The sequence below is a fragment of the Notechis scutatus genome, chromosome 7 (genome assembly GCF_049901735.1).
Source record: "Notechis scutatus isolate UNSWTSFEM ecotype Mainland chromosome 7, rNotScu1.2, whole genome shotgun sequence".
Classification (NCBI taxonomy): domain Eukaryota; kingdom Metazoa; phylum Chordata; class Lepidosauria; order Squamata; family Elapidae; genus Notechis; species Notechis scutatus.
In genome coordinates, this window is record NC_142015.1 from 8,675,372 (window position 1) to 8,700,188 (window position 24,817).

Sequence of the window (24,817 nt, forward strand, 5' to 3'; positions counted from 1 at the left end):
GTACGTTAAATCAAGTTGGAACTAGAAAGAGATCTAGTAATCTTGACCTTTTTATGTAACCATATATAGGTAGTTCTCAATTTATAATTGAGCCCAGACAATGGTCATAAAATGGGTCACCACGTAAAGATGTCAAATTTTACCACCTTTTTCTTCAGCAGTCATTAAGCGATGGTGCAAGTGGCCGTTAACTGACCTGTTACCAGGCGCCCAAAAAGTGATCATATAACCTAAGAGGGTGGAGGGATTTGGAATCTGGGTCTTAAGTAGCCCTGGGAACGTCTGTTGTAACTTTGAATAGTTACTAGGTGACCCAGTCATGAAGTCGATGACTACCTCTATCCTATTTCTAGATTAATTTCTCCCTTCTTTGTGGACAATAAAAAAGGTCCTGTATGACTCTGGTCTCTCTGAGACCTAGAAATCTTGTAACTTCTGGCAATTTGGATTTGAACATTTACAAAATGTGTGTTGAGAAAGGAAAAAATAGTTGTTTTTGCTCTTTCCTCCTCCTCTTTCTATGTACATTATTATTCACCAGCAAACTGCCTACGACATTCTACCTCTTTATTTTTTTCTAGGTCAGAAATCTAGTGTTGAAAGGGCTCTTGGATTTTTCAGCTGTATTTTATTCTGTGGTCCTTTGAGATTTGATTCATTGCATACCTGTGAGAATGCAAATTGCTACTTTGTGCTGTTTGTAAGAAAAAGTGAAATTGGTAATGTCGGTGAAGGCCAATTCTGGGGAATAAGCAACAGCTTGAGTTATCTGCCTCTTTTCTACACTTCTTCCTCCTTCCTGCAGGATTGTGAAGAACAGATATGTGTATGTGTATTTGTGTGATAGAAAAGGAGGGTGCCCATTTTGTACCTCTGGTTCCTGAAGCATGACATGGAACACACCAAAGCTATGTTTGAGCAGTTGCTACATGTTGTTGAATTGTTTTACTTTGTGATTTTTCCCTTCTTTCCTTAAACCATTGTGTGATTGTAAAAGCTCTTGAGATTCTTCCAAAAATAAAAAAAACATGCTTTGAAAAGGAAGTAGGATAAGGAAGTGAGCAATTCATAATTTGCACCTACCAAACTCTCCCACACCAGTGTCTTCAATACCATTACACCTCTGCTTTTCCACTAAAAAGAATGCCAAAACATATAGTAGTATTGGCATAGCTTGCAAATATCAAAACTGAAGGATGATTGAAAAAAATCACTACTACCCCAATAAAACCAAATTGGATTATTAAGATCTATAGAGAAGTCAGCAATTTTGGCCCCTTCCTCAGCAGTTAATAGTTTTTCCTGCTGGCTCATTAGCTAAAGAAAGCTTAAGTTGGCCATGAACTCATGGATTCTTTATTGGGAATTCTGCAGGTAGAACTCATAGCACATCTGGAGGCAAGTTTGGGGTGTGTCATTGGGAGTTTCACATAGTATTTGATATTGTGTTGGCATTTTGATGACAAATGATGATGTTCGGTGGGAAGGACAGCTTCCTCCCCCTTTTCCTGAGTTTATTTCCCAGCCTTGGCTCTGTTGAGTTGTAAGCATGGGTGTGGAAGGGCACCATACTTGGAATTAACTCATATTTGGGGACTTGGTTACTCTCACAATTTGGACATTGCTGGCTAGGTGTAAAACCCAGTTCTACCCACAGGATGGGAAGGGGAGCAAACTTTATATCATTACAAGAGTTTGCAGAGATAGTAGCTTTAAAATGAGTGCTTTGCAGCATAGAAGCAGCTTCCAGAATATCAGTCAATCAATTCAGTTCATTGTGGTCAGAGACCAATACAAGCAGAGTGCTCTTATGAATGAACAGATTAATGATTTATCTTGATAGATGTAGATGATAAAATCAAGTTTAAGGCAGAGTTAGAACACATTTACAAAACAACTTTATTTATTTATTAAATTTATTCACTGCCCATCTTGCTCTTCCTGCAATTCTGGGTGGGTTACAATAAAACAATATTATAAAAGATTAAAACCTTAAGATAAATACCAGGAAATAGCTAAGATAGTGGGGTGGTATACAATAGAGTGGAGGTGGGATCGTTTAGCATCCGTAAAGGAAGTCTAGGTTCAGTCTATATTATACTGTAAAAACTAAATTATATTAAATACGAATATGTCTAAAATGGCAAAGTAATAAAATTGAAACTTTAAATGAATTACAGTTACACAGAATGGATAGTGGAAGACTGGCCCATCAGGATCTGATAGATCTTTTGTGCAACCGCACAAATTCAGAATAACCACCAGGAGAGCTAAATTTGACTAAGGCCATGTGTCCTCACATGAGGCATCTGGAGGCTGTACTGTGGATGTCTTCAAAATGTCTACTGGGAAGATCTGCCTGTTTGGGAACACAGCTGCCGTGCAATGCATGCTTACCAGAATATCCTAGCTCCTACTCTTACTTTGTCCTTTTTCTGTTGACATCCTTCCAAATAAAGATTTTTGTAAATATTTCAGTAGGATTCTTGGATATAAAGAGGATGCTAGAGCTTTGTTAGTTGCCAGCTTTCCTTTTTAAAATTGTTATTTGGAAGGAGGGATAGTTAGGGAGCTTGACACTAAGCCATAAACCATTGATCGGTTTTGTGAATTTATTTGCAAACCACCTTTAAATAAATGTGGTTTAAGAAATGGGAAGAACACAGCCACTGTGTTCAATTGACTGTGTTGGATTAGTGTCAGTGTGCAAAACTTTTCTAATACCCATGGATCAGTAAACCAGAATTTTAGCGAACTTGATTTATTATTATTATTATTATTAGTGATCTTGTGCACGTGCTAACTACAACCTAATCATTCCTCTTTGATCTACCCCACAAAACAGAAATCTTTATTTTGGTATTCTGCCAGAACCAAGGCTTCTTGTTGTTGTGAACATCTATAAATAAGGATACCTAAACCAAGATTTGCTTTAGATTTAGGAATCTTGCCTTGGAAGGGATATAAAAGAAACACTAACGAGATGACATGTCTGGCTTGTGCAATTAATTGCATAGGTGAGAGTAACCAAAAACAGGAACAACCAGGATAGAGGCACATACATTACTAGAACCTTACCATTCTCTGCTTAGCCACAGTGCTTATTTTGACTGATTATGTGCCATCAAGTCAACTCTTAATTCAACTCTTATAGATCAGGGGTCTCCAACCTTGCCAACCTTAAGACTTGTGGACTTCAACTCCCAGAGTTTCTCAGCTTTGCTGGCGTGTAGTCTTAAAGTTGCCAAGGTTGGAGACCCCTGATATAGATCAATATTCTGTATGATGATCCTCTCCTAACTGTAGGAGACAAACAGGCTGAACCTGGCAGGGGGGTGTCAAATTTGCAATGTTTAGTCCTAATTCCATCCCCAGTTGAAGTCTGTTGACTTATCTGGCATCAATTTGCCTTGTCGATTAGTAGATCAGATTCTTGTGTGTAGGTAGCATGAAATAAACTTGTAGTACTTTTGAATTGTATCCTGGTTCCTGACTACTTGCACCTGACTCTAACCCAGCAATTCAGATCTTCCAATGGTGCATCCACATGACTACTGTAATTGAATCTATCTACCTTTCTGCTGGATGTCTTCTTCTCTTTCCTTCCACCTTTTGCAGCATTAGAGCCTTCTCCAGAGAGCTAGATACCTAGATTGAATGTTCATTAAAAATTGTAACCTATGTCTTTTTGCTCTTTATTGCACAGCTGACATAATATCTACAGTAGAATTTAATCATTCTGGAGAATTGCTAGCGACAGGAGACAAAGGCGGTAGAGTTGTCATATTTCAACAAGAGCAAGAGGTAAGGTTTTCATTTTCTCCTTTTTTGTAGTTGCTCCAAAGTAGAATTGATTTAGTCATAAAAGTGCCACTTGCCCTATTTGATATGATTGAGTTTTTGGTACAAAAAATGGTCAAAAGTTTCTCCTCACATTACAAATGCAATTGTGCCTGTTTACATAGTAATTCCATTGCATTCACTTGGATTGTGGCTATTCCTGCATAGGTAGAATTACAGGAAATAGTGACAAACATGATTATAGAATCACATTCCATGTTTGTTTGCTTGATTGCTTGCTTGTTTTCTTGCTTGCTTTAAGCCAAAAGAAAGACCAATGTGATCTGATAATTGGAAATGAATGAGACTTGATTTCTTAGGAACCTTTATGTTTAATATTAAAAAGTACAGGTTGTCTTTGACTTACTACCTTAATGGAACCTGGAAGTTCTAACATGTGACCAGCCTGATTTTTTGACTTTTTTTTTTGCAACAGTTATTAAGCAAATCTGTTTTCAAGCAATGGGTGAGTTTTTTGGGTAGGAAACCAAAAGTGTACAGGACTACCTGTATATCCTTTATGTAAATGCAGAATAAAAAATTATCTGTGATATTTGGCTTAGGGTATATCTAGAGTTTGAGAGTGGGGGATTAAACAGAAAATAAGAAAAAGGCAACATTAGAGCCTTCCTGAAATAATGATGAGTCTTGTGGTATATTGAAATATTTGCTGTCTGAAATACTATACTCTTCCTCCTCCCCCAATTCCTGCAGTTGGTCATGACTTTGTTGGTATTCTGGAAAGCCTTAAAAACATGGGGGTTTTCCCACAGGCCTGATGGTTAGAAAGCTAATGAAGCCCATGAAAAGGTTGCTGTTGTGATTGTTGTTCTTGGCTGCTACTCTAGGTATATTTACTGTTGTGGTTTGTTGAGTTTAAGTTGACTATGTCATGTGTGAAAGATCTGGTCCACCCATGAAGGTCCAATTAAACTAATTTATTACCATCCATGCCTATACACAGGAATCTTCTCAACTAAACAGTTAGGATCTGCTTGAAGTTAGATAAGGGCCAGCATAATTCAAAGGAGATTGGTCTGCTTGTAGCTACATAAGGATTCTAGGTTGAACCTTTTAAACTCCATCCTAGGTTCTGCTACTCCCTTCTCCTACAGGTTCAACACTAAGAGTCACTGTTGAAAGACGGACAACCATGTCAGTCAATTAAATAGATTAATAACCAACCCTTCTCTCAAGAGCCATTGTGTTTGGCAAGCCATGGTTTCTGCTGTTGTCTGATGCACCAATCCAAATAATTGTGGCTTATATAGCAAACTTTAGTTAAAAGAAATTAGGATAACAATAGGTCAAGCTGAGACATCCAGTGCCTTTTGGAATCAGGGCAGTGTAACTGGTGAAGGGGTGTAGCTGAGTGTAGAACCATGCCTCTCATAGGACCAGGGATCTATTTTGTTAGTTGAAATTTTCTTTCAGGAGCTGTTGGGGGCAGACCAAATGCAACTCTGAAATGTGCCTTCCGTTGTTCCCAAAGCAGAACTCTTGAGTGATGCTGTTCAACTTCCATACCCGCAATTGGCATGGCCGAGCATTCCGGATGATGGATAAGATCCCTGGCTAGGAGAATCCCATGCTGCCTAAAGCAATCCTCTGATACTGTAGGAAGCATTTTCCGTGCTGCTGACTTGTAATCTGTCACATATATGTCTTTTTCATCACATCACGGTCATCTAGATACAGGCCATTACACATAGCCTATTAAAACAAAGCTTTTTCTTTTTTGGCTTGTGGATGATGCTCAAGTTTCAACATAATGTTCTTTTGTTCTGGTAACATCCTTCTCCAGACTCTTATTTGTGCCCATAATAGAATGTCCTACTTTGGCTTCCTCCCACAGTAAGTAGCACTCATATACTACCCAGGAGATGAGGCACTGAACACATGTGGGCATGGAAGAGATTTCTCTCTTGAATAGCAAGTGTTCTCCCCAGGTTTTCATTAAGCGGCTTTGAAAATATCTGACAAAAGGTGGCCTTCAGAAGTTGTGAGTTGTTAGCATTGTTGCATAGAAGGCTCCAACAATTATTAGTGTGTCTGTGGGCAACTCTGAAAGCGAAAGCTTTTTCAATAGGATGTTATAACTGTTCACAGTGCAAGGAGACAATCCTAAGATATGCATGCAAACCTCTTAATAAATATTTTTATCTTCATACTTCATAATGCTCATCTGAAAATATTTCAATTAAAATGCACATTTTTTCATTAGATTCCCTCCATTTTCAAGTTTAGCTTCCTTGATGCATCAAGAACGAAAAGTCCTTGAATTAGTTTATTTTAATCTGGGTTACAGAGACAGGTCTCAATTTGCAACCATTCTTTTAGTGATTATTCAAATTAAAATGGTACTGAAAAAAGTGATTTATGACCAGTTCTCATAGTTATGACCATCTGCAGTATCCCTATAGTCAGATGATCAAAATTCCAGTGCTATTTATGATCATATGATTTATGATGCAGCATCCTGCGTCATATGCGACCTTCCCAGCTAGCTTCCAATAAGCAAAGCCAGCTTCATGAATCACCGAACATCTGCAGTGATTTGCTTAATGACCATAGCAAAAAAAGGACATCAAATTGGATGCATCTCACTGAACAATCACCTTGTGTAGCAGTGGAGATTCTGGTCCCAATTGTGAGGGGCTGTCTGTACTACTTAAAGTTACAAAGTAGGTAGAACTAGGAAGAACTAGCCTTCTTCTCCCGGAAAATTTTCCCATCCAGAAGATAGATTGCCTAGATTAGAGAAGATCTTTGCCTATGCAGAGAGTTTCTTGTTGGCATCTTTCCCCTTAGGTTCAAGTGGTACAGCTTAGGGAAGGGCTTGCTACTCTTGCTAGAACTGGGCCTAAGACTATGATATCCAGAGAGGTCAGAGGATTTGCATGTCCTCTTCTGGGGTAGGAGAAGAGCAGGCAGAACTGGAGGGCGGAGTTAAACATGTCATCAGCTTAGAGTCCTTACATTACTACAAATGATCCAAGTCCACCCTTTCTTGAATCCCTTGACCCTTATCTATCACCAATTTAGTGCTGACCGTTGTACCATTCTTGTGTATAGGTTTGAATAAACCTTCTGTGCTGCAACTTGACCCTTTGCACTTGACATTAATCTTGTTTAAGTGCAACCCGCCCCCCTTGTCTTAACATCTGGTTCTTAAATTTTCTGGGCATCTCAGTGAAGTCTTACATTTCAGATTGTACATTGGAGGACGCATGGGAAATGCTAAGTTGATATAGTGGACATTTTCCATGGAGACCCAGATAATGCAGTAAGGATAGGAAACTGGTTCTGGTCCAGGAGCTGGATCTATCTTTCATCTGCTTTGGTAGGCCACAGTAATGTTGGGGTGGAACTTAATGAAGGCAGTCCCCTTCCTGCATAGCACTCATGTCTCCCCCATTAAGCCAAAAACTATATGATGTTTTTGCTCTCTTATTAGAAGAAGGAAGACACGAACCTTTCATACTTTAGATTTTTCCAGGTACAATACCTGGAGATAATTTGCTTGCGTTCTTTCAGGAAAACGTAAATAGCTGAACAGTAGATCTTGTAACAGAGAGGATTTAATATTGCAAGCATCATTTGTGTATGTGTGTGTATATAAGGAAACAATAGATAACAACTCTGTTCCTTATAGATTTAATTTAAAAATATTCAGTTTGAAATGATATCAGGCCTCTGTGTTTATTAATTGATACATTCTTTTGAAAGAAATACTGGGAAGTGTAAAATATTTTATATGCTATATAGACAATAGACTTAAGGTAATCGTCTAGTGCCACCTCGTGGTCACAGTGCTAGGGACAAGTCACTCAATGCAGTCAGCCTGCCCCATATTTCTCTTTTAACCTATAAAATGACAAAAAGAATATTATCGTAGTTATTATGCTGGTTCTTGCCTGGGGGCATCCAAGATATCTGGATATATCCCAAGACACCAATGATCAATCCTTACTGAGTAACTGGAAACACTTGTAAGGTTCAGATGTAACACTAGCTCCAGCTATTTCTTGAATGCTAATTGATATTTCATACATGAATTGTATTGTGGATACCAACAAAGAAGAGTATAGGTAGCTCAGGGAAATAAGGAGTCCTTGGTGCTCTCTGAGCTTGGTTGTTTTCTTGAAGACATTTCATTACCCAAACTAGGTAGTATCATCATCAATGTGAATTTTGTTGACTATGCTAAGGATAAGGCAGTGATAGTGGTCAGTTGGGAACAGAGGAGTACCCATCTTAAATCCTAATTTGAGCTTATTTCTCTCTCCATCTTAAATTATTTAACAGAGGGAATAATCTTGGGTGCTTGAAGCAGATGTACCCATATTGTAATGATGTTCAAGCAAGATTAGCCATAAAAGTGTCAGTACTTGGAATATATAGATTACAGAAGTTTGGTTTCCCCTCTTCAGTTTTAGACAAGCAAGATTCTTCCCACTTATAGCAGATAATACCCTTGGGAATTAAACTTTTGCCTTCCCTTCTTCTCCTTGAGGTTATTTGAGTTGATGATAAGTTAACTTATTAATAAATACTGCAATAAAAATCTAAATATCTTCTGGTTGTTGACCTTAACCTAGGGAGAGCATAGTCCTTCATCAATCTGTTCTCTTTCCCAAATCTATGGAGGACTAGTTATCACCTTTGGTCTTCCTGACTTTTACAACTGAGATATTACTTGCATTTGTCACTAATCTTGATCGAAATTTTATCTTCTGTGCCTTGAGCTCAGATATGTGAAATCCTTCAAAGCTATAGTTGTTTTCAGATAAAGCAATGCCCACAATTGGATTCCTATTTGTTCACCACCTTTCACAGGGCTGTGAATGCCCAACTGATACTTAGCTCAAGTATTTAAACTTACTTTTAATTTTTAAACATGTTGTCTGAAATGGTATAGGATTCCTGCTTGAGCAAGAAGATTGACCAGAAGATTACTTCCAACTCTGGTATTCTGTTACTTTATTTATTAAACAAATGTGTAATAAGCCATCACCACCCAACTTTGGTGATGGCCTAAAGCAGGGGTGTCCAACCTTGGCAACTTTAAGACTTGTGGACTTCAACTCCCAGAATTCCTCAGCCAGCAAAAGGAATTCTGGGAGTTGAAGTCCACAAGTCTTAAAGTTGCCAAGGTTGACACCTGGCCTAAAGCTTTAAAATTTCACAATGGCCCATTCCCCATCAGTGACAACCACATAATCCACCAACCACTTGATTGTGTCAACCTGGTCTCCCCAGGCCGGCTGAGAGAACCATGTCTTCAGAGTTTTCCAGAAAAGTATCAGAGCCACTTTTGCTGACTTTTTCCTTTTTCTTGTTTTAAGGATGATGTCAGAGGGGAGGTCTTTTGTTATACAAAGCCTATTCATGCCTTTCACTTTGTTGTAAATCTTTCACTGTCTCCCTTTGTACCATTCACCCGTAATTTAAACCCTCTTAATAGGGCGGGGGAGGGGAGGAGAAGGATTTTCTACCAGAACTTCCTTCCAAGATTTAACATACCTCTTCCTTTATTCTTGGTAATTCTTTATTAAACCATCTACTCGCTGGTTAAATTATAATAAAACACTTTAATAGAATTACACAGCATTTTTTAATTTAGCATGTCTTGGATGTTTAAATTTCTACTTGTGTTATATTAATTAACATTTCTGTTGCTGTACTCTGTTATGATCTATCGTTAATACGGTAAATACTTTCTGATTTTGATTCTAAAATGGTATGTTATGAACTTTCCTTAGAAGATTGGCAACTTAGGGCTATTTAATGAAATTCAGCAGTGGAATTTCTTGCTTTTTAAGAAAAACAAGAGCTATGACAATGGTGTGGTGTCCAGGCTCTGCTAAGCTTAGCAATCTTTTTTTGGCCTTTAAAAATATTTGAAACCCCCCCAAAGGCAGAAAAGTTGAAGCTTATGATTGTCAAATTCTTCAGCTACTTTTTTTTCTTTCTTTCCTTACCTTTACCCAAAGAATTACAGAAAATCCATCTATTTCTGGGCAGGTATTTGCCCTTGAAAAATAAACACCCTGATATAGGTGTAAGAGGGCAATTTATACACCCAGAATCAGGATAATAGGAAACAATCTTTGATTAGGGGACGTGGTGGCTCAGTGGCTAAGATGCTGAACTTGTTGATCAGAAAGGTCAGTAGTTTGGTGGTTTGAATCCCTAGCGCCACATAACGGAGTGAGCTCCTGTTACTTGTTCCAGCTTCTGCCAACCTAGCAGTTCGAAAGCATGTAAAAAATGCAAGTAGAAAAATAGGGGCCCCTTTGGTGGGAAGGTAACAATGTTCCGTGCACCTTTGGCATTTAGTCATGCTGGCACATGACCACGGAGACGTCTTTGGACAGCACTGGCTCTTCGGCTTTGTAACAGAGATGAGTCCCTAGAGTTGGAAACGACTAGCATATATGTGCGAGGGGAACCTTTACTTTTATCTAGATCTTTAATTATCCAAGGTTTATTTTGATCTATGACCATAAATAAATAAGGAGCAATGCTATATGGTCTTGGCATTAGGCAGTTTCCTAAATTAGTTCCCCAACTTGGTGTGGTCCTGAGAACCGAGCCCAGCCAGCATTGCATTGCCAAGAATTCTGGCAATTGAGATCCAATTTGAGGCAGGCAGGCTGAGGCTGATTGAATACAGGTAGTCCTCAACCTGCCGCTTAGCGACCAATTGAAGTTACAACATGGTTTTGATGGACCTACTTACGCACCCCCCCCCCCCAAAAAAAAATCTGGCATGGTGTCATGATCACGTTTTGGTTGCTTGACGAGTGGCCTGCAGTTATGGCCATTTGCAGCCTCCCTCAATCACTTGACCATGATGTGTTTGCCAGAAGCTAGTGTTTCCTTCTAGTTTCGGGGGGGGGGGGGGAGAGCCCAATGGGTTTGATTAATAACTGCGTTGTTTACTTAACATCCATTGCAAAAATGGTCATAAAATTGGGCACAGTTGCATGGTGACTAGCTTAATGACCACCACAACTTACCACTGTAATTTTGGGCATGAATTCTGGTCATAAGTTGGGAATTACCTGTGTCTCCTTTCAGCATCCAAGACAATTGAGGACCATCTGCAAAGCTTCTCCAGATGCCACCAGACCTGTAATTGCATTGACCACTGAGCTTGTTAGGGTTAGAACATGGCAAGGCAATGTGACCTACTAGGCAGGAAATGACTAGTGTCTCCTCCCAACTGATCACGTCAATGAGATTCATGCCAATAAAATGTTAATTAGTCTGGCGGGGAATTCAGCTTAGCATGCCAACATTCATGGTATCCTCCTGGCTTAGAAAAGAGGCTTAGAAGAAGATCATCTTCCTCTTGCCTTAAAAGTTATGCCTGAATCTAGAATGGTCACCACCATAGTAGACTTGGCAAATAAGTGCCCAGACGCTTCATTAGGATGAGAGGAGGAAGAAACACCTATGAATAATGGAAGACGTTTGATACAATACATCAGGGATGCCCCAACCCAGCTTTTGCTAGCTTAACCTTTCCCAATTTGGCACCCTTCCGATGATTTGGGACTTAAACACTGATAATTTGAATCTGATTTGGCCTCTATGAACATGGTAGGAACATCTAGGCCAGGGGTGTCCAACCTTGGCAACTTTAAGACTAGTGGACTTCAACTCCCAGAGTTCCTCAGCCAGCAAAGCTGGCTGAGGAACTCTGGGAGTTGAAGTCCACAAGTCTTAAAGTTGCCAAGGTTGGACACCCTGATCTAGGCTGATATTTAAGGCCTTCCAAGATATGAAGTGTTCCTCCTTCAGCCTGTTATTAAATACTTGGAAGTAATTATGTTGTTATTCAAATGCCCTTCTAATAAAAAGGGCGGCTAATCTTTAATAATGACCGGTTGCTCATGCTTAATAAATCTCATTTAAAGGAAGTTCTGCTCATCAAGGCAAGGAGAGGTGGTGTGGCACTTTGACCCCTTGTCTGGCACTTCATGTAGCTAATAGAATGAAGTGGAAGAAACATCTGTACATGAACAGAAGGCTGTTCCAATTACTGGAACTTTGCTTTGAGAAGCATCCACGAAACCTGTGAAATGAAATCTCTTCAATATTTGTGCATCTCTGTGTTAGAAGCATCAGCAACTGGGACTTTGAAGCAGGGCCCTTTTGCAGATTTTCAGCTCAAAACCATGCAGGTTTTTACAAGCAGTGGGTCAGACTGAAGCCAGAGTTGGGTTTGCCCACCTGTATGCGCCTCTGTTATTTTCCCTTATGTACTGATATATTGAAAGGCCAGCATAGGGCAGTGTATTAAATCTATGCTTATTTTTGTATAATTATATCTCTTTGTATGCCTGAGGAGCAGCTTATAACATTCGGATAAGGGTGCAATAAACCCCAAATTATTCCTTTTTTAGGCATATGAGATGGCTTGGGGATTTTGAGCTAGTCCACCCAACTGTGTAACCTGCTTCACTAAAGGTGAGAGGAATGGGTGGACAGCAAGTCAAAAATTTTCAAAGATGGCAACCAATATCTCTTCTAAGTTGCAATCATAACTATGATTTTGACCCACCCCCTTTCTTCTTTTTAAAAATAACCTAGCATAACAATGTAAGAACAGATCATCATTAAAATAACTTTTCCCTGAGCTTTTAGTCTTCGATGCTCCAGGAGAACACGACTTCTACCCCCACTCCAGTTTATGGGATATTCATCAGACAGAGTTAAATTACAATGTTTATTCAGCTGATTAGACAAATTACAATCATTAGTTAAGTGCTTTAAAGTGTCTTCTTTCCTCCCCAGAGATGTTGGATTCATATGCTAATAACTTCAAATTTTATTTAAAGGCTTGCTTGTTCAGTTGATCAACTAAATGTTTGGCAGCCCCTTAAATGATTCGTGGTTGAATTGATTCTAATTCCCTTGAATTCTCATCATTGTCAACTCAATAATGAACACGTGCATAATGGTAGCCCACATCCTATATGGTGCGGTCCAGTTATGCCGAGCTTGTTACACATTAGAAAGAGTGAACTACAGTTGTTGTTCATTGAATTTCTCCTTTTATTTTTTAAACTGTCTTTCAGAACAAACTACAGTCTCACAGCAGAGGTGAATACAATGTTTACAGTACGTTCCAAAGTCACGAGCCAGAGTTTGACTACTTGAAAAGCTTAGAAATTGAAGAAAAGATCAACAAAATTAGGTGGCTACCGCAGAAAAACGCTGCTCAGTTTTTATTGTCTACAAATGGTAAGACTTTCTTGTTAACTCTTGATGATTGACTTTTATTAAACCAAGTTCCCCATGACTATCTTTGTTCTAGAACGGAATGGGAACTATGGCCCTTTCCATTCCCAGAATTCCAGAGTCAACATGCTCTGGAGTACCCAGCCTTCTCTGGAATACTCACTGTCCTGGCTCAGGAATTCTAGGAGTTGAAATCCATAGGTCATAAAGGACCACAGTTGCCCACCCCGTCCCTAAAATCTTGTCTTGCAAATTATCATTCCTGACACTGATGTTACAAGATTTTTTGAGTGGCTTCCTGGAACCATGGGGTAGAATTCTACAAGCAGCAGAGGGGACATTTTGATCTAACCTGCCTCTGTGTAGAGTACTGCTATTGTTTTGAAAGTTATAGAGTTTGAATTCTGTTTTAATTTTTCTTGATGACTGTTCTCAGAGCTTATAGTATAGGAGGAATGTAAAAATTATAATCAATCAAATAAGGTTTCTGTTGTATTCTTACTGCTCCTGTAACATTTTTTCCTCTTCTTTGAACTTTCTGACCTGTTCTGGTTGTCTCTTCTTCATCCTTGACTCTTGAGATTGGGGGAGCCTTTGAAATGATGTGAATAGCCCTTTTCCTTCCAAGCAATCCTGCCTCTAAGCAAACTTAAAAGTGTAACAGTATTGCACATTTATATTTTGAATTAGAAAACTATAATCCTTTTGTTCATCCCTTTACCCAAAATTCATCTATTGTTTTTCATTCCTTCACAACTGCTACCTTTTTAACCAGGAGCCCTGACTATTGTCCTTTGGTTCTTGGTTTTTTCTTCACAACACATCCCAGTTACCCCTTTTTAAGTTCTTCTAAGAACTTTATTTGAAAGTTCAAAAAGTTATTTGCTGTATGGACAGAAATCAGCTTTTCTTGTCATGCTTCTGCAGGATGCTTTAAACAATGTGCACAAACAAGACTACACTTGTTTGGATATCACCTCAAGCTCTTCTGTAAATCTTTCAGCATAAACTTTATAATCCCCTTAACTAACTATTACATGTCTTTCACCTGGTAATTTCCTGATGTGATGGGTTTTGATTTCCAGATTCCCTACATGGAAATCATGGAAGTTGAAGTCCATTTCACCCAGAAGGCTCCAAGATTAAGGGAAGGTGCCCCAATCAACCGAGAGCATGAGTTGGCACCATTTATTCAGTTAAATTAAAATAGGATTAAGCACTTGGTGATTCCAAGAATTATAGGAAATGCAGCTATAGTATAGCTTATTTGTTTGGGTATAGAATATGTCAAAAACATAATAGCTACTATATATTTTCTTAACAGGGTTAGAGTTTGTATTATATGAACCTAGCTGCATATACAACCACAATTGGGGCCGGAATTTTTGTTGTTAAGGAAGGTAGTTGTTAAGGGAATCATACCCAATATTACAACCTTGGTTTTGCCATAGCTGTTGAGTTAATTACTGCAGTTGTTAAGTGAACCACATAGTTGTTAAGCAAATCCAGCTTCCCCGTTGACTTGCACTTGTCGGAAGACAGCATGCGTGATTCTGGGATGCTGCAACTCTTGTAAATACATGCCAGTTGCCAAGCATGATAATTTTGATCACGTGAACATAGGGATGTTGTGATACTCATGGGAGGACCAGTCAAACGTTCCTTTTTTTCAGTGTAATTTTGAATAGTCGCTAAGCAAATGGTCATAATTTGAGAACTACCTGTAAGTTAAATTTTTAAAAAACCACCTGGTTTGCTCTGCTTCCATGGAGTTGATGTTTATGTTCCAAGCACCAAATATCAGGGGCTTTTGATCTCTTGCATTTTGCAAATCTCTGAGCAGTTGATGCCTTTTGTCCTAGCAACCTTTTTTTCCCAATCTTGGGGTCCATGGTGAAACTGAGAATTCTCTAACTTGTAAAAGCCTAATGTTACTGAAATCTCACACGAGAATTTGCAACTTTTGTTTCATTTCATTTGGAGAGCTGGAGGCATCTCTTGGAATGGAAGGTATTGCACTGCCAAGGCAAGTTAAAAGTGCAAATTATTCAACATCTGCACATGTGCCTGGAATTAACAATCACAGCAAAAGGCTCTGAACTGCCACTGGGGTGGTAAGTTCCCAAAAACAACCCTGTTACCGGTAGCTACTTCTAACCACACCGTGGTTCTTATAGGCTTGAATCATATTATGTATTCTGTGATCAGTTCTGTTGGCAAAGAGCTGGAGGTTCTCAACAGCCCACATTACCTTAATGTGTTTCAGACAAAACAATAAAACTATGGAAAATCAGTGAAAGAGATAAGCGGCCAGAAGGCTACAACTTGAAAGAAGAAGATGGGCGGTATAGAGACCCTACAACAGTCACTACTTTACGGGTGAGTAACACAGAGCTGGACATCATACCATGGTTGGGGTTGTATGCTCTGGTTCTCTTTTTGCCTGGTTTTTATACCCCAATTCATTTTGATGTTTCTGTATAGGGAGATCTTGATTTCCCCCCTTTTAATTTTGTTGATGTTGAACTAATATCAAGTACAAAGGATAAGGAGCATGCATTAAGTTGCAATTCAGAAGGAGTTAATAGTCAAGCATATACACAAGAATCTAGTCAACTAAAATTAAATTTGAATCGGTGCCAGCTAAGGGTCAACAGAATTCAAGGAAAGGGGTGGGTGGGGGTGGACTTGAATTGCTTTTGTCAATGTAATGATCCTAAACTGATGACATGTTTAACTCTGCCTGCAGTTTTGCCTGCTCTTCTCTGATAGATTTTTCTATAATTGCTCACATTTTTTCAATTCTTTGGTTTACAGGTACCAGTGTTTAGACCCATGGATCTCATGGTGGAAGCCAGCCCTCGAAGAATATTTGCCAATGCTCACACGTATCACATCAACTCTATCTCCATTAATAGTGATTATGAAACCTACTTGTCTGCAGATGACTTGAGGATTAATTTGTGGCATCTAGAAATCACAGATAGAAGTTTTAGTATCTTTTTATTCAGTGTGTTTGTGTTCAACTGGGCTGAAGATGAGATTGTGCAGGACTTGAGTCTACAGTTTTTCTGCTCAGTGCTACTGTATCATCACAAGTGATAGCTTTCATGCACCTGGAAATATATTTATTTATTTATTGGTTTGTTTACGCAATCTTGGAAAATGTGGGGGCAAATATAAATATATTCTGGGATTTGGACACTTCCGTTTCATTTGATTTCAGTGTAGACACAATGAATTTATTTAACTTATTACATCTTTATGCCACCCATCTCCTCTACAAGGCACCACTGAATGTCCAATGAATTAAAGCTTTAATTAAATGCAATTTATAAATTTACTTCTGATATATTTAACAGTTTATCCAAAATGTCAACTTGACAGCAATTTTTGAACAGTCATGTGGACCCCATACAAACTCCTAGGTGTTGGTAGAAGTTTTCCCTTTAGCTACTCTCAATTATTTTATAACATAACCCATGCTGCTTATACATATACTGTGTAAGCCTTGAGTTTTGGAATCCAGATCCCCACTAGGGGTGATAAAGTAGCATAAATCTTTATTTTTTGAATATAAAGAAGAATTAATTGCAATACTGTAATTACTCTCTGGTTTACTCTCTGGATGGGAACACCTGGTAAACTTTCACTGATATTGTAAAATCTGGGCAGGTCAGGCCTGAATAGTACTTGGATGGGAGATCCCTAGAAGATCCTTGGGCTGCAGACAAGATGGGGAATGGTATAGGTGTAAACCGTGAGGATGATGAAGAGAACATTGGCAAATCACTATAAAACTGCAGCCAAGAAATATGGCTCTGTGTATGTATGCACTGAAGTCCACCTTTTACCTTTCTTCCTCTATGTAAAAATAGGTAAGATAGTCCTTTTCCCAAAAGGTAAAATTGATGGAATTGAGATTTGCAGCCTCAAAGAACCCAGTTCCAACAGTCTATGTAGACTAATAACTAGTTTTTTTTCCATCTCTTGCTCCAAAGAGTGATGCTTTCTAGCAATTTATTTTGTCCCCAGTATAGGTTAGAATAGCACGATAGTTCAGTAGTTAAGATGCTGGGCTTGTTGGCGGGAAAGCCGGCAGCCCAGGTTCAAGACCCAAGTGCCACACAATGGGGTGAGCTCCCTTCCTCTCCCCAGTTCCCGCCAACCTAGCAGTTCGAAAGCATGCAAATGAGAGTAGATAAACAGGTACCGCTTTAATGGGAAGGTGACAGTGTTCCATGACATCATGTTGGCCACATGTCCACAGAAGCATCTTTGGACAGCTCAATGGCCTTGAAACCGAGATGGGCACTGCCCTCTAGAGTCAGCAGCAACTAGCAGAGTAAAATTTGCAGGGACTCCTTTTATGGGTTAGATTAGAATGTAAACGTCAAAGCTTTGAATGCCACTGAAAAGAAGACTCCTTAATACCAACAATTTCTAGATATCGTAGATATTAAGCCTGCCAACATGGAAGAGCTGACGGAGGTAATAACAGCAGCCGAATTCCACCCAAATAGCTGCAATACTTTTGTGTACAGCAGTAGCAAGGGGACTATTCGCCTGTGTGACATGCGTGCCTCGGCTCTCTGTGACAGGCATTCGAAATGTGAGTAGCTTTTTCTCTTCTTTTTTTTAATTTTTAAAAAAGAACTTTATTAAAGATTTAAAAACACTATGTACAATGCATAGAATACAACTTTATGTTGCACACAAAATCTATATTAAAAGATAAGGATTTGATGAATGGAGTGGTTAAATTAAGAATATTTATCAAAATAAGAAATGAATAGTAGTAAAATTGTTATCAATAAAAAATCATACCGTCTTAGTTGATTAGAAACATATATGTTTTTATGGATTTGTATATATAGATTTTGTTAGCTTTTTCTCTCCTAATGGAGTTTTAACACCAGAGCAAATTGGTGTGAAGCAACAGACTGGAAAGTCCATTTAGGTTTATATACCCAATTGTAAAACAAAAACAGAATAATTTAAAATACCTTTGACTTAAGTACTTCCACATCAGGATAGCAAAAGCAAATGAAGTTAACTGTGGAAGGATGGATGTGAATTTTAAAAATGCTCTAATTCTTCAGATACAGGAAGCACACCATCAGACCACAGGAGGAGGAAAGGGACTGATCCATAAGCTTCTGACAGACATGAAGATTTTAAAATAGGAAATGTCACCTTGGCTCCATTTCGGGGATACGAGGGGTGGTGGGGTGCGGTTGCATTTTCCAGGACTTAGCAAGCATTTCAAGCAGAAATAACAGAAGTGCAGAGCTGTGCAACGGGGCAAACTCTTGTTTGAGAATCTCACAGAATCACTAAAGATTTGCAGGGTTTCAGCACCCTCTTAAGTTTTATGCAGGGGGGTGCTCATTTTTATGTGTGTGCCTCTGTGTCTACCACAAACACAATTTTTGGATTCAATGAGCACCTTTTAGGAGTTGATGCTGCATTACTATCTACCCCCACAACCCTGTATACCCTTCTTAAACCAAGCGTCTGCTCCTTGTTGTTGGCAGAACATACACAGGAAAACACATAGGCAGTTGTTCATAAATCTCCATCTAAAAGATGATTATCCAGTGGTTGGGTTTCAGTCTCTTTTGGAACACCTTTGCTCCAGATAATTAGAAAACTTCATTGCTTCACTGGATTTCTGGACTGCAGAAAGTAAAAAAAATATGAATTACTGGTACTTGGCTACAGATAATAATTTATAAATGTATAATATGTCAAGTTCTGCTTCTACCAGTCCTTGGAACTGGAACTGGGAATAAGGAAAGTTGAGTTCAAATTACTTCTGAACCCAGAATTGTCGTTTATTGGACCTCTGGTGGATAATTTTTCATCTCAGAAGGATTTGGCTTTCAAGGATTAATGCTTTAGGTTTTATGTGTTAATGTGCATAAAAAGGGAAATATTCATGTCACCAAGGTGAGCTTGGCAAATGAATGTGCTTATATTTCACTTGCAGTGTTTGAGGAGCCAGAAGATCCAAGCAGCCGATCCTTTTTTTCAGAAATCATCTCCTCCATCTCTGATGTCAAATTTAGCCATAGTGGACGATATATGATGACTAGAGATTATCTGTCTGTGAAGATTTGGGATTTAAATATGGAAAACCGACCTGTGGAAACGTACCAGGTACGCCATACAAATAGAGAGTTTTGGGGGAATCAACTTGCAATTAATTTAAACTTTCAGTCAGGGTTTGGTACAATAGTGAATATAGATGCTATAGAGCACACCCTTAACTCCTCAATGAAATAATTTGTTTATTGATTTAAAGAAGAAATAAATAATTCAGCATCTCCTGTGGAACTTCTCTCAGAAGTTCTGATGAAGTTGTGGACCTTTTTAAGGTTTAAAATATATCTGTATCTCTGTTGGTGTCTGCAATACTGTAATGGGGCCTATTCTTGCAAAGGTGGTTGGTCCTAGCTTCAGATATGATCTATGGACGAATTTTTTACATGAACTGGTAGAACTATTTGAGAATGCATTTGCTCAACTAGCAGTGTTAATCCTTACATTTATGTTTCTTTTAAACAATATTAATTTTTGCATTATTTCTCATTGTTTACCATCCTGAATCCTGAAATTTGCATGAATATACATCCTGAAGTGTGTATGCTGGAAGAATAGAGTATGATTTTATATACTGTATGTCTGTGTGAATTTATACTTTTGGTCATGGTTTCAGATCGAGGGTATGCATTTGAGATTATCAGATTTTCTCTTTCTTTCAACTCCTTAAATATTTCCTTAAAAGTGGTCAGACAGGATCAGAGGACTCCTAAAATGATCTCTAATATAGAGTCTGAATAGCTGAAAATGCAATGTGAAGGCTGCTATCCAATTTAATGAAAAACTTTTATTAAGCATGATACATTTTGCTTTTATAAGAAGAGAAATCTAGAAATTAAGGACATTTTATTTTTAGGTGAGGTGAACTTTCATATTCACGCAATCATTTGCAATCTTAAGTTATAGCCTCTCCCTGTGAAAGGCAACTCAAACAGTTGACTGTTAATATGTTATATTATTTCTTCTTCAAACTAGTGTATTTTTTTATTTCCAGGTACATGAATACCTCAGAAGTAAACTTTGTTCACTCTATGAAAATGACTGCATTTTTGACAAATTTGAGTGCTGCTGGAATGGGTCGGATAGGCAAGTTTCAACTTTTTCTTCCTTCTTCTTTTAACATTTCCATACTTATTGACAATTTAAAATTTTTTTCAATTGAATATTTAGGAGGCTTGGTTGCATGGAAAGCTTATGTAGCTTGCACTGTGTTTGGAAATAATTTCTAGAAAAGAAGAGGATAGACAAATAAAAGAATTAGCTGGATAATGTTTTTATTATTTTAGTTTATCCAATGAAGCATCTAAATGGGTCAGTTTACGTTTAAACATGCAATAATCTATTGTTTGGTTTGTGAGAGACTAGGGTTCCCCCCCCCCCATTTTGTTGTATTTATTTAATCTTTATTTACCTACTCACATGTGGAATGAGCAGGGAGATCTCAAAGTTTGGCATGGGGCCTCTGATGTTTTGTGAATTCCAGATGAAATTGTATTAACTGATCCCAATCTTAGGTTATCCAAGCAGAATGGAATGCAAGCCAAGGTCAGATAATTGGTTCATTTAGTCTAGTATTACATGCTGTATATAGCAACTGATGCTACCTGATCTTGTGAACTGGGGATCCTAAGGATTGGATATTCCTGCAAATACAGTTTATGCTCTCCTAATATACATCAATTATCTTCCTGCAGTAAATAATATACTGCATTGATTGTAGTAGATGGTCTTTACTCTGCTTAGGCTAACCTTGTAAAAGCAGTATATAACTTTAAAAACAAACTATAACAGAACTCATATATACAATTGTTAATATTTCTGCCTTAGTGAGATCAGCAGTGCCTAAATTTATTTATTTATTTATTACACACACACACACACACACACACACACACACACACACACACATATTAGGCACTGCCTTTCTCACCATCAGAGGGATTCTGTGCAGCTCACAGGAAAAAAAAGTCAAAATCATATAAAAGATACAGTTAAAACAGAATAAAAACAAATTTGGCAAATTTTTAAAATTATATTTTAGTATCCATTTGCTTTTAGTTAGCTACCTGCCAGAACCTCAGTCTGAAGAAATTGGGAACTGAAAGGGAAAAATGTAATCATTATGCCCTCATTTTCCTGATTAAAAACTGCTTGATTAAATTGTCAGTAGTCAAAGTCTCTTAAATCTGTAATTCCAGTTCTGAAGAATTTAAATATATAAATTGACAACTCTGAGCCTGTTTCCCCCCCCCCCAAAATTCAGAGTATACATAATCAAAGGAAATTTTATATTTGCAACAAAAATATGTAAAATACTATTTCTCTCTATATATATCATAATTACTAATGTATTGCAAATGTTTTAAACCAAACAGACTGGAAAAATTAAAGAAGTCCCATTAGTGTAACATTTCTAGTAGCTTCCTCACACCCACCATCCGTGCAAATCAAGTACCACCAATTGAATGAAAAAAAAAAAAAAACCAGAAGGTTAAAGGGCAAATGATCAGAATGTTTTAAGGATCACAAACACATCTTTTTTTTTTTTCTTTCTCTCCTCTTTGTCTACAGTGTCGTCATGACTGGCTCCTACAACAACTTCTTCCGAATGTTCGATAGAAACACCAAGCGCGATATCACATTAGAAGCTTCTCGGGAAAACAATAAGCCTCGTACGGTTTTGAAACCCCGTAAAGTCTGTGCGAGTGGCAAACGGAAGAAGGACGAGATAAGCGTCGATAGCTTAGACTTCAACAAGAAGATCCTCCACACAGCCTGGCACCCCAAGGAAAACATAATTGCTGTAGCCACTACAAACAACTTGTATATATTTCAAGACAAAGGGATTTAGGGTAGGGATCCGATCAGAAGAGTTCAGTTCCTGTCTAGTTCAGATAGGTGAACTTAGCATTTGTAAACAATATAGGGGAAGAAATGGAGCGAGAGAGAGAGAGAAGTTTGTTGCGGTGCACCTTCCCCAGTGTTTAAACAATGTGCCATAGTGACAACCCATTTTTTCTAGATAGCTACATGGATGGTCTCTCTCTCTCTCTCTCTTTCTTTCTCTCTTCCTCGCTCCCTCCCTCCTTCCCTCTCTCTCTTTTTCTGTCTTTGCTTCTCCACTAGCCATTTAGGTGGGGGGGGGGTAGGGCACTTTTTAACATGAAATGACTACTTGCACCATCTCACCAAATGGACTAGAGATTGGATCGTTGTCAACATTGGGTTCCTCCAATTTTTTATGCCTTCCATTGTGATGACGTCAGCCACAGAGCAAAGCCTTCAAGTAATGCTGTGGGATTTCATTGTGTAACCTCATTACTGTATTATTTGTGGCTCCTCCCCCTTATTTTTTTTAATTAAATAACAGCTTGTTCTTGCTGTGGCTTGTAGCATTCCTCTTATGTGTCCTGGACTCCTTCTCCCTTTTACAATCCCTTTCTCCAGCCCTGTGGTGATGGTGGTATCTAGAGAAGAAGAAGAGAAAAAAATGGAAAAGCACATGAAACGGATCGGTGTTCAAAGGGCGGGGAGGGTCTCTTGCAAAGAGTAAAATGTTTTAATGAGATGTTGACTGCAATCACTCCTTGCCATTTCTGGCGCCGAAAATGAAACAGGAAAAAAACGTAAGGGGGGAAAATATACTGAATAAAAATGTCGAATAATGGCAAATTGTTTTTTTTCTTTTCAATCTACCTCTTTATATTAAAAAATGTTTTTTTAAGTTAGATACATGATAAAATGGTTTGATAATGATTTTAACCAGTATTAATTTTCATGACAAAAGGGAGAAGGGATTTTTTTTAATGACTTCTATATGAAATTGTTAAAGACACTTTAATATTTATCTGCAGTTTCCATTAAAATAACTTTTTGGAACACTCTTGGATTCTGCCGTAAGCTTTAATAGTAATTGTCTTATTTGTCTTATGTCACCTCCAGTTTGAACCTTCTCCCTTTCTTCTTTATTAACAGAATTTTGTCAGAATTGGGGATGGTCTAAATTTGGTAGCATAGTGTTAAAGATTTATGGGACTAAACTTTTTCATATGTTAATCCCTTTATCCTAATTTCAGTGAATGCCTTGTTTCAGATTCAGACTCACACAACAGTGCTTTTGTTTCCTTTCTGAAAAAAAAATTAAAGTTTCTTGTTTTTAAAAAGTATGTCGTACCAAATTTAATATGAAGTGATTTGAATAGATAAAAAACATTACATGCCTGACAACCCTGATACTTTTGTATTTTTATTGCTACTAGGAACTTGAATGGAATTGCAGTTTGACCTTACAAACATTCCTCTTTTCTTGCAGTTTTTTTTTTTAAAAAAACCACTTGCTATTACAGAATATAGAAAAAAGTCACAGTGATCAAAAAATGCTTCATGTCCCCAGTAGATCCTATAGTAGATGTTGGCATACCATTTAAAATGTTTATACATCATTTTTAGCGCACACATATTCTCCATGTTTAGGTAAATTTCCCAAACTTTCTATAATCTCCGTTGTATTCCCAATCTAAAGATAGCACCTCTGAAAGCTACTAACCTTCCTTTTAGGGATAGCAATAGCACTTAGACTTATATATTGTTTCATAGTGCTTTACAGCCCTCTCTATGCAGTTTACAGAACCAGCATATTGCCCCCAACAATCTTGGTCCTCATTTTACTGACCTCGGAAGGATGGAAGGCTGAATCAACCATAAACTGTTCAGGATTGAACTGCTGGTTGTGGGCAGAGTCTGCCACCAGGGCTCTTCTACATATTTTTAACAGTATAAACCATTAGTTTTCAAATGAGGACTGTATTTTTATTAGTTTCAGGAGCTATGGGCTATGAGCTTGAGTGCAAGAGTGGTGGTGATATTATGAAGTCCCATTCATGGGCTGGAACCATTTCACATTTTTATTTTGGGGAATAACTTTGATTGTTTTATTACTTTAGGTACATGCATGGTTGAAGGCTTAGCTGGATGCTTCTTACATTCCTTGATTTATTTCTGGAAACTAATAGAAAATCACACTAGTTAATATTGTGTGGTCATTCTTGTCATTTTCCCTTTTGAATTAAAGATGCCAGGAATTCATTCTAGGATCTTTTGTATGTCAAATAAGTCCTCTGTCACTAAGTACAGACTGCCCACCATTGAGAAAAAGAGTGCTAGAGTGTGTAATGGTTTCTAACCTTGTACACGAAACAGGTGTGTGAGCACAGCAAAATCTGAATGATTATCCCCACTCCAGAATGACTCATTTTGGATGGTTGCCAGACCCCTTTGGCTCCAATTGAATGACTATGGGAATGTATTCCCAAAATCTATTTTCAATGCAAAGTGGGTGAGAATGAACCACTTTCTCCAAAAGATGTTCAGAAATTTAACAGAGTACCCGTGCAGCCTTTCAGGAAAAAAGCCAAACATACAAATGCTGTACAGAACTATACAATTGACTCTTATTCCACGTTCTGCACTACACAGCTTGAAACCACTCCTGGGGAAAATACTTAATAGCCTGAGGAATCTTTAGGCATGACCCATGGTGAGGAATCATTTTGATCACCTGAGATGAGATCATCATCATTCCTCAAACATGCATGAAAGGAACAAAACAACACCCGGA

The 24,817-nt window shown here is 38.1% G+C and overlaps 1 protein-coding gene across 2 annotated transcripts in view; it reads left to right on the forward strand.

Annotated features, from left to right (window-relative positions):
- The window catches only part of PPP2R2A (protein phosphatase 2 regulatory subunit Balpha), a 61,372-nt gene extending 38,791 nt beyond the window's left edge, over positions 1 to 22,581 (forward strand). For both annotated transcript variants that reach the window (XM_026671321.2, XM_087969944.1), the window contains exons 3-10: positions 3,707 to 3,804; positions 12,933 to 13,098; positions 15,362 to 15,474; positions 15,913 to 16,090; positions 17,543 to 17,707; positions 19,088 to 19,257; positions 20,195 to 20,286; positions 21,772 to 22,581. In XM_026671321.2, coding sequence (XP_026527106.1) covers positions 3,707 to 3,804; positions 12,933 to 13,098; positions 15,362 to 15,474; positions 15,913 to 16,090; positions 17,543 to 17,707; positions 19,088 to 19,257; positions 20,195 to 20,286; positions 21,772 to 22,051 — 1,262 coding nt within the window. In that variant the 3' untranslated portion in view covers positions 22,052 to 22,581. The remainder of the gene's footprint in view (positions 1 to 3,706; positions 3,805 to 12,932; positions 13,099 to 15,361; positions 15,475 to 15,912; positions 16,091 to 17,542; positions 17,708 to 19,087; positions 19,258 to 20,194; positions 20,287 to 21,771) is intronic.
- The last annotated feature ends 2,236 nt before the right edge of the window (positions 22,582 to 24,817 follow it).